This window comes from Juglans microcarpa x Juglans regia, chromosome 1S (genome assembly GCF_004785595.1).
Source record: "Juglans microcarpa x Juglans regia isolate MS1-56 chromosome 1S, Jm3101_v1.0, whole genome shotgun sequence".
NCBI classification, from domain to species: domain Eukaryota; kingdom Viridiplantae; phylum Streptophyta; class Magnoliopsida; order Fagales; family Juglandaceae; genus Juglans; species Juglans microcarpa x Juglans regia.
This window is the reverse complement of record NC_054595.1, coordinates 22658978-22670173: the sequence shown is the minus strand read 5'-3', so window position 1 is coordinate 22670173 and position 11196 is coordinate 22658978. Positions and strand designations below refer to the sequence as shown.

Genomic DNA, 11196 nt, shown 5'->3' with positions numbered 1-11196 from the left:
TGTATTTTAGTAACATGGTAATAAATTAATAATGAATATTGTCTATATTTGGCAGCACGATATTGATAAGAGGATAGCAATATGTTTAAGAATTAACCCATTTAGTCACAACTATCTATTTTGCTCCAAACTATGGGGTACAATACCCTCTCCAAAGTTGATGAGACAGCATGCAACAAAGGAATTTGATTCTCGTACCGCAATTAGCAAAACCTCATTTAGTGATCTATGCCCTCTCTTTCTTCAGTTTCTCTAGGCTATAGATAAAAATAGATACAGTTATCATTATTTTTTATAATTTATATATTAAGTTTGAGTACTAATATGTATGTGTGGCTCAAGCTGCTTTTCAAACTGATCATCTGGGTAGAAGAGAAGACACGACATGGCCTTGTGCAACTGCGGGTAAACCCTGCAATTTCGGCTGTTGAACCTTATAAAACCGCAACCATATTTTGCACTGCGTGGTTGCATCTAATTGGCAGCTAGTGATCTCTCTCACTGAATCTGGGCTGAATGTGGGTAAGATCTTTTGTCTAAACGGATTGACTGATAAAGCTCTCTCTATTTTCGGCCGGAAAATGGTAAAGTAAAATCTTGGGTGCACTGACTCACTGGGATTTGCTTTCTATGGAATAGCAGCACCGCTCGACAATATTCTACTATGTTGTTAAGTTTGTAATTGTACAACTTTTAATTCCTTTCGGCTGAAATATGACATTTTCAATCATTCAATGAAGCTGTAATTTACACGTACAGCCTCACTATTCCATAGAAAGCAAATCCCAGTGAGTCAGTGCACCCAAGATTTTGCTTTACCATTTGAGTGGTAAAGTAGCATTTTTCATATTGTCAAAGGGATCGACCTGATCAGACTTGCTTTCAGTTTAATTAGAGGGCTGCTTTGTTTTACGTTGACATGACTTAAAGCTAGTGCACTCGACGTTGAAATGATATCTTTATGTAGGGAGTAGGAGTACTCTATCAACAAGTCGTTTTCACAAATTTGTTCCATTCACTATATATACATGCAAACACACACACACACACACACATATATATATATATATATATTATATAGTTTATCCCTCACGAAATTTGGTGTGTAAAACTTCATGAAGTTGGTTGGATTAGCAACTTCCGATTTTGTTACTTGGATCAAGTACTATACATATACAAAGCTTGTTTGATTAGAAGAGTTGGCCATAAATATGATACCGGAGAGACAATAACTATAAAATTTAATTAAGGGAAGACAAGTACTGAAAACAAAAGTAGCCCATGTTTGCATATTTTATAAGTATATTTAGTGCTCTAGCTAGCATATCCCAACCATTGAGTGCATCCCTTTAGAGGGTTTTAACTTTTAACCAAAGCTTTTCACATTGGTGATTATCATAATTTATGATACTATTATTACTTATTGTCGAAGGGTACTTATAAGTACTGATCATGATCAGAGAATTAGAACATGCTTGATTTTATTGTATGCATTAATTACACGTGTTCAAGATTAATTAATGTTGTTCTGTGACTTACTTTTTCATTGAAGTGGTGACGGAAAAAAAAAAAGAAGAAAGAAAGAACAAATTTCAACTACAGATTAGCTGGAAATCAGGTGCTCTCTCTCTCTCTCTCTCTCCCTCCTCTGACTTTCCCTGACATCACCCAATCAGGGTCCGACGTATACTCAAGCTCATCATAATGACCGCCTCATCTTCTCCCAGTACTCTTTAGTTTCTTTAGAGCTGTTAATTAAACAGCATTATTGTAGTTGGATACAAATCAAAGAGAAGTGAAGGATGTGCTAGATTTGGCAAAAAGGTATAACTCTTGCAGGCCGAGGTTCCATATGGAGTAAGTAATTGCCACAATATTTTGGATATTTCAGTGGTACCCTCCATTGGATTATAATTCACCTTTGCCTTGGGAATTCTAATTTTCTTTCTGTCATCAGCATTTTTCTCCAGGTCAGCCTCCTATTAACTCTCTCTCTCTCTCTCTCTCAACTTTTGAGAGATCAGGTGTTCCTTTAACCGTTCTCTTTCCTGAATATATAATATGATATGAGCTAACTGTTATTGTCTTTTTGATCTTGCTAGCCCAGTCTGAACTGAATCAAAAGCAACCATGGAGAGGAACAGCTTGAGCAACAGTTTGAAAGATGGCAGTTTTGGCACTAGAGCCGTTAAAGACCCCATCAACATGAACAATAACAGCGTGCCTAAAGATTCGGTGAACTGTGGTAGCCAAAACTACGGAGATCATTATGTTAATGGGTTTTCATGGCCTCCGAGATCTTATACATGTAGCTTCTGCAAAAGAGAATTCAAATCTGCTCAAGCTCTGGGTGGCCATATGAACGTCCATAGGAGAGACAGAGCCAGGCTGAGGCAGTCACCCCCAAGGGACGGTCAGCATCCTTTTCTTAATCTTAACCCTAACCCTAGCCCTAAGTTCTCATCCTCATCATCATCATCATTACAATCATCTCAGTCAAGAAGGCTTACACCATTCTCTTTCCCTTTACCTTCTTTAATTTCTCCTCCTCGTTCGTCATTAGCTTTACCATATTCTGCTTCTCTGAGTGAAGGGAAAAAATGGGGTACTCTATTTGCAGGTAGCCTATTTGACTCTTCGTGTCCAAAAGGCATGGACTTAACTAATATGAAGTGTGAAAAATCATATAGTGGGGGCGAAGAATTTGATGGGTCCAAGAAAGGGGGCGGGTGCAAGATTTTCAAGAAGCCTGATCAGATTGTCAGATTAGACTTGGAGATCGGTCTCCTCAGTGACTCAAAGGAGGATATAGATTTGGAACTTCGATTGGGATGCTCTTAGATGGATCTATGAACATTCTCAGAATCCTTTTTTTTTTTTCCCCCTTGACTAATTGCACCAATTTACTATCTGAGATTCTGAGAAGACCAAATAGCGATCGAGATGTGATATGCATAATATTTTTTAACTGAGCAACGTATTTTCCAATGTATTTGGCATCATCATGTACTTCCTATTTTATGCATGGGCGCTTATATGTATTGCCAATAATTTGCCGAAGTACTACTACATGTTCTTTTGAACTATTTTCAATTCAATCTCTTACGTATAATATGGGTAGCTAAAAGATTGAAATAGTTGCCATTCCATCGATCAGATTTATTTTTTTCTTCCATCTTCTTTGTAAGGATTCGGCTTTAAGTTTTGTTTGACTGATATTGTCATCTCATCACGTTTGTTTATTCGCGATAGACGCGGAACTTTTCCACACAATAATCCAGATCAATGTCCTGATGATCTTTCTTTTCTTTGTTCTTTTGTTCCTTGTTTTGGGTTATAGGCCGGGCGGGGGGTTTAATTTCTTCTTTCCTTATGTTTTTATTGTTGGTTTGTGCATCTAATTGTTAGGTTAGCTAGCTATTCCATCTGAAAAAACTTGATGAGTTGACCAAGAGGCCGGGCCGGCCGGCCGCCTAGGTTGGTTGTTTTAGCCATAACCAAGCAAACAATTACCAATCTAGCTAAAGGTGGATTTCTTAAAACATGAGCACCCTCATTGCCATCGGTTGAGCCTAGGGAGATTTGTTTCCCTCATGGTCCTAGAAAACCACTAGATTGCTCTGTAGAAGCCTGATCATGAATATATATGATGATCTTATGTTTTGCAATTTATAATTATATAATGATGAAATTAGCATATCATTAATTTCGTCACCAATTAAGCCCCAACTATATATATATATATATATATATATATATATATATATATATATATATATATATATCTTCTTTATGATTATTATAGAGCGCCTAATGCCATCATGTCATTTTCTAGCTTCTTCATAGCAGCCAACGTAAGAGAGAAACGCAAGCTGACAACTTGAAAAAACCACCCAAAAGAGTACTTAATTGCATGCTTGCAAGCCTTTGTGCCAACTAGTATGCAATTAATCATCAAGGTTTTCGTTGGAGATTGCAAACAAAGAGTATATGTTAGTTCACGGCACACTTGAAAAATTGATCGTTTCTGCTTTCAGAAAAGTATCCATCTTGTCCCAAGCCAACATATATATACATATATTTCATAAAGAAACATTTGCATAGTTATAGTACTACTGTCTCCTTGATATATGGTCAGTACAAAACACAAAAGTAGATCGAGAACAAATTGAAAACTTACATAGAGATACTACTACATGATATATTTAAGCAATCTTTATGATCATGATCCATGTCTGTGGTTACACTATTAATTAAGAGTACTACCGTGGTTGCCATATGTATGATACACGAGTGGGCCGAGACTGAATGCTTTTTTTTTTCCCCCCCGAAATCTGATGATTTGCATGTTCGCGGCAATGCCTGGCCGTCAAACGCCATGATGGCTTTTCCTTAAATGGAATGAGACTTTTAAGTGAGTTCGAAGCATTTCAGAAAACTGAGAGACCCCAAACTCTTGTCTTTCCCACATAGCTTATAAGCAGTAGTACTTGCAAACCACTCCACTAGATCTACTCTCGCTAGATACCAAATTGAATTAATTACTACCCAAAAAGACAGTACTACCGGTTACATATATATAAATTATATATATAAGTACGTACCATGCATTTGCCGCCGGTCGGCCGGATCACAGGCCGGCTACTCGCGCGGCTACTGAACTTGAACCGGCAGACGGGAAGATAGAGGAGTGCGGCAACAGTGTGCATGGGGCCCCTTTCTGATTAGATGATCTAAGCTAAATAGCCTTTGAAATATATTCTAAACTTCTTATTAGTAATCTAATATGTGGAAAAAAAAAGGCCGGTATTGGCAAAGGAAGTGGCGTATATATATTTAATATTGCTCCAAGAGAACATTAATAAACATAAGTGAGATAATTAATTAAGGTACGTACGTACGTAAATCTCACACATGGTCACATGCACTAACAATCATGAAGGTACGTACAAGCTCCCGGAAGCAGTACGTACCTCCCAGGCCAACGCCATGTTTAATTTTTAATTAAGTAGAAGCTCTTCAAGATAATTATATATATGTTTTTAAAAAAAAAATAGATTTACATAAAAAAAACCGAAGGTATGAACAGTAATGTTTCATGCAGTAACCGTACTGTCGTGGCCTTTTTGTTTTGTTTTGTTTTGTACAATGTTCCCATGTTTAAATCACAGTCTATGTCTTTGACTATGATATTACAAATTAATCATTCGCGTGGGGAGGGGAGGGGAGGGGTTTCAATGATCTACTGCATGCTTTCTTCGTGCGTGGAAAAGCATGCATCTAATCATGACTACGTGACAAAGAGTCCCACGTACCGATATCGAAATCAACTTACAGCTAGCTAGGTCGTCGGTCCTTAATGTGAACTAAAAACTGTTTTTGAAAATTGTAATTTTCCAGTTCACATGCATGATAAAGATCACCGTGCCAGTACAAGAACACACCAGAGAGAAAAGAAAATGGTGTTTCATACTTCATATATGCATGAAGACTACGTACGTATGTGAATTAAAGAGTATGACACGGACAGCTGTTCGTTTTGAGAGGCCTCTGATTCTTTCATTTACAATATCGAAGATCTCTTTGGATTTTGTGAATAAAAGTTGGAATTAGAAACCATGGGATCAATCATGTTAGTTATAGGTTGTACTGATGATAATGGGGTCCTCACACGTGGAGGGTGAAAGTTGAGAGAAAGGAGGGGGAGACAATTGGGACGAAGGGGAAGGTGTGGAAGTGATATGTTTTGGTGTAAGATGGAATTAGAGAGAATATTGGAGGAGAGAAATTCACATGCACTTCATTTCTTTATTCACTCATTCCGGCCCCTTTGCTTCACAGCTTTCAGTTGATCGTGCTTGCTTAATTTGAACGACACTCGCGTACGTACGTACCCTGACATCACATGGCTATGATTTTCATGTACGTCCTTTCATTTACTTAGCAATATTATATAATGTTCATATGAATTTCTTTCGATGAAAAAGAAAATAAATGAGTTAGCTAGGGTACTTCCACATGATGATGGTAAAAAAGTACTACACACATGATGAGGCCCGACAATATTGCACAAGAACCGTGCATGATTCGACAGTCTTCATTATATTATATATGTATATATCTTAAGAGTACAAATATATTCAGAAGTACCCATGTGAAATATTATATATTAACATCGATTCCTTTTATACAAAATGTGTAACGTGCATCGTAAATTAAGAATAGAATTCAATGTACAGTACCCTAATTTATAACCAAGATTTACCATTAAGATAGACTAAAAATGGGTCAGATATTAGCATATATATGTAACTTAATAATAAGATCTTAATAAAAGAGATCGATGCACATTATATATATAAGCTTAATCAGCCAAACAGTACTGGGCGAGAGAGAGAGATTCTCACCGAAAGTGGCAGGAGGGATGAAGAAGGCTAGCTAGCTGGAAGCTACTCAAGAATTAAAAAAAAAAACTATGCCTTGAAAATGAATATCTTTTCTGGTTAATGTGGTCCATTTACAACATGAGCAGCGGGATCATATCCTAACATATAAAATAAATAATAAAAATTTATAGCTTCTTATTAGTTTAAACTTTAGGAATAAATAACGATTTCACTTAGTATCAGAATAAAGGTCTTGAGTTCAAATCCTAACTCTATACTCTATCTTATTTAATTAAATATTTTATGTGTTGGGCCACCCATTGAGGAGAAGTCTGGTCCACATGTGAGAATGAGTGTTAAGATATAAAATAAATAATAAAATCTATCTCTTCCTATTAGGTTAAACTTTTAGGATAAGTGATGATTTCATTATCATATATATATATATATATATACACACACTGTAAGAGGATTTCCCCCTTACTCATAAGTCCACTGGGCGCTTGACTGAGAGTAATGGGGTTTACCCCAATACTCGGCCCAGGGCCCAAACTTGCCCACGAAACAAGTCGTCTACAAAGAAAAGTAAACAATGATGGTTGATAAGATAGACAGGCTGACACCGCTCGGCGGCATCCTGCTCATGGGAACTTGTACAGGGCAGAACGGGAAAGACAGAGAACTTTTGATCTTCTGACATGGGAATATTGACGGATCATCGAAGACACCAGTAAAATAAAGCAAATTGGTGGAACTACGCCGCATTAATGATACCACTACTCGAGGCACCGTTACAGAGGCACGCCGTATTGAAAGGACTCTAGCAAAAGGAACAGTAAAAATGACATAAGCTCCATAGGGGCAGGCACGATCTGTCCTCCCAGACTCTCGGTATAAATAGTAATTTCAGGTACGAAAAAGCTCTTTGGTCTTTAAACTCTGTCATTATTTACAAACTTCCAAAATACTGGATTGACTTTGGCATTAGAGACTTCCCGGTCCAAGGCCGCCCTCTCCCAGCTGCTTTCTTCTTTGTTTTCGTGGGCCCAACTTTAAAGACCTGAATTGTTGAAACCTATTTCAAAAGCATACGAAACCCGACATTATACATGATATACTTGTATCTCAACTTTTATGTTCTCTAGATCATCGTTCATGTTAACTTTAGATCATCTGATCCCCAATGACGAAGCCAGCACACAACCACCCCCCCCCCCCCCCCCCCCCCGGGGGGCGGCGGCTCTAATATTTCCCATGCGACCCGTAACCTTGATAATTCTGTTTTATTTCAAGCAATCATCTCTTATTAATCATGTGTATGTTCTGATCTAGATCCAATCTCTCCCTGCCCCCAAGGCTATGTTGCCCATGCGACTGCACCCTTTTCCTAACTTTAATTTGACCATTCTGGTTTAGGAAAAATGATAGATCCCCACCGACCTAGTTTACCCATTCTCCTTAAATGCTGTAAAATAAAAATAAAAAAGACAAAATACTTTAACACTATCGATACAAAAGCTCGGTGACTTTTCCAAGTGGATGTAGCAGCACCCTTCTGTTTTATTTCAAGCAACCATCTCTTAATCGTCATTTATGATCTCTAGATCATCTCTCCAGTGACGAAGCCAGAGGGCCTGCCCCGCCCCAAGTTTCTGCCGTCCATGCGACCCTTTAATATTGCAGGTATATTATTTACCATTTAATATTTTGATAGAAAAAAATATCGAGTTTTAGGGAGATTTATTAGAAAAATAATATATATTTACTTTTAAACACATTTAAAACATAGGAAAAGATAAATAAGATATTTTTATTTGTAGTCATCATTAATATTCTCTAAAAATTTTGGGAAGATTAATTTAGATTATAAATCACAATTTTAAGTTTTATGTTTGCTTAAACTTTATGTTCACACTTTTTTAATTAAAACATTATATGATCTTTTTTGTTATAATTTTTGTGAAATGCCTATTTTATTTAGGTTTTCAATTTATTTTATATTTCTTACTCTTTAATCACTTTTTATTTATTTATTATCATTTTGTTACTGATGTTCCTAAAAAAAATTCAATTGAACTTATTTATTCCAACTTAGAATATTATTTGGCCCCTTTAAAGTTATAATATTCGTGACTTCATCCTTGTCCCTACACATTTCTCAATTATCTCTAGATCATCTTTTATATAAGACTGTTCATTTGAGCTGAGTTTTTAAAAACCCGTCCTGGTCCGGAACCCGGGTTTTTGTACCCTCAAGCTAGCCTTCCGGCCTCCTGATCTACATATTCTTCCTTCTTTTTCTTATGTCATGAATAGAAAATAATGTCTCGTATTTTTAAGAAATATGTCATCTTATTAAATGTCAGAAAAAAATAAAGAAATTTTACCCGTGCATGCACAAGAGTTGAGATGCCGATATATACTCGATCAAAGAGTTGAGGTATAACGCTTAAAAAAAAAAAAAAAATCATTACATATTTTTGCTATATTGGAAATTTGTAGGAAAGAGACCCACAAAGTTTGCAATCTAAATAAGTTATATATGTAGAACTGGGGAAGGTGACAAAACATGGTTCCAATTGCAATTAATTCGATCGATGCTAATCAGTACAACTGAGCTGACAGCAATTCTGGGCAGTCAAGATATGATCCCAGCATTGAAGCCAACCAAGTCAGGCCTCCATGGTTTTCGGACCAGCCCCGAGATTTTCAAACCGGCTGCAAAACAAAGTAAAAAAGAAGAAGAAAAACAACATTAACATATGTTGGTTTTCGACCAAATTAGCATGTATAGCATATGATATTATATAATCATTAATGTTGAAAGAGTCGCTTCTAAATATAAGAATATATATAAAAAATTTTATATACTATACTACCATTCTAATTTCATCTCATTAAGTATGATGTAGTATATTTATTACTATTAAATAATTATTTATTGCATATTTTTTTTATCATCTAATAATAATAAATGTGCCACATACTACTTAATATGATCAAAATAAGATGAGAGTGTGATGTATAATATTACTATATATATATATATATATGCGTGTACAAAGACGGTGGCGTAATTTTAGATTTGGCTCGCGTGATCATCACAGACGTCGACGTTGTTTTCTGATTATGCTGTACATCAGTTCCTTTTTTTTTTTTGGTCAATGATGACCTTATAATATGCCGATTTTCTTTCTAATGTTCATGCATGTTTTTTTCATTTTTTTTTAGCCGAACTCCTTTCTAGATTGGGCAGAAAGAAAATACTTGTGTGCTGAAAGCTAAATTCAATATGAAAGATGTTCAATATCTCTAATGCATGGTCAGCGGAAAAATTGTGATGGTTATGAGTAACTTTGGATCGAGATCGTTCAAATGCAACATTATATGTTCTTATTTGGTTAACTTTCATACCCATGTATGTACCGTGCCCACACCATGATATGGATTAAATAAATCATTGACTTTTTATTAATAAGATGTGACCCCGGACGCCTATAACTTATTTGTAATTTGTACCCAAACATCCAAATTGTTAAGAATGTAATATAAATAATAAAATCTATATATTTTCACCAGTTTAAATTTTTGGAATAAGTGGTGATTTTACATAATATCAGAGTAAAAGTTCAAACTTTAACTTTACACTATCCCATTTAATGAAATATTCCATATGTTGGGCTCACATGTTGAGAGATGGGCTGACCCACACATGAGGGGAGTGTTAAGAATATAATACAAACAATAAAATTTACATATTTTTCATCAGTTTAAACTTTTGAGATAAATGATGATAATTTTACACAAATGATGATAATTATCAAAGTTCTCATTTAATCATTCGAGTTGTTAAATTTGATGGCTAGGTCAATTAATATCTAGGAGTACTATATATATATATATATATATATACACATAATATTTAACAACTCGAATGATTAAATGAGAACTTTGATAATTGATGTTCGCAACACAAAAGAAATGATCATAGTTCAAGGGGAATAACATATTATCCAAGTCCCTCAATTTGTTTAGGAAGTGAGATGATATGAGAATTTTGTGAATAATAGTAAAATATTTGTGAATAGTCATGAAATAGTTTGAGATGAGTACATTTTGGGTTTTGGAAAATGATTAGAGAAAAAAATTGAATAAAAATATTATAAGTTAAAATATTGTTAAAATATAGTTTTATAATATTATTTTTGTTTATGGATTTAAAAAAGTTGAATTATTTTTTATTTTTTATTTTTTATTTGAAAGTTTGGGAAAGTTGTAATGATTAGTTTGAAAGAGTTGTAATAATTAGTTTGAAAGCGTTTGTATTTGAATTATGTTTGAGAATGAGATGAGATCTATTTCCAAACAAGTCTAATCCATAATATTCCTCTTTATTGAGCTGGGCCCATTTAATGGATCGGAATTTGGATATCCAGGAGTTTAATAGTCCAAGCTAGCCCAGTATATATAAACTACAGTCTCCTGGGACTATTTGGAAATTCTGATAACTGGGAATTGAATCATGCAAACATGATCAAATTGGTTGGACTTAGGTTGGATCAAACCTCTTAGGTTGGAAATTCTAATATTTGCACAGCACTCGATCAATCGGTCGAGTAGTAATGGTCATATTTGACGCCCTTCTTCCATTTGTACAAGTTTCTTTCTTTTCGTTTATAAATATATAATATATATATATATATATCATGATTAATATAATTATTTCTAGGTGGGAAATTTAAAATCTTGAAAACGGTAGCCGTCCCCTAGCTCCTATTAATTAATTAAGCACTCATGGCATATATATATA

General features: G+C 35.1%; 1 protein-coding gene across 1 annotated transcript; it reads left to right on the top strand.

The window, feature by feature from the left end:
* Positions 1 to 2077: 2077 nt before the first annotated feature.
* On the top strand, positions 2078 to 3137 carry LOC121245883 (transcriptional regulator SUPERMAN-like). Its single transcript, XM_041143790.1, has 2 exons — positions 2078 to 2413; positions 2621 to 3137. The coding sequence occupies exons 1-2, from the start codon at positions 2131 to 2133 to the stop codon at positions 2839 to 2841; spliced, it is 504 nt and encodes a 167-aa protein (XP_040999724.1). The 5' UTR covers positions 2078 to 2130; the 3' UTR covers positions 2842 to 3137.
* The last annotated feature ends 8059 nt before the right edge of the window (positions 3138 to 11196 follow it).

Bases quoted from the DNA above. Each gene is read 5' to 3' on its own strand.
- LOC121245883 (XM_041143790.1), top strand. From the start codon at position 2,131: ATGGAGAGGAACAGCTTGAGCAACAGTTTGAAAGATGGCAGTTTTGGC. The intron at 2,414-2,620 runs GTCAGCATCCTT...CTCTATTTGCAG, and splicing joins GCAGTCACCCCCAAGGGACG to GTAGCCTATTTGACTCTTCG.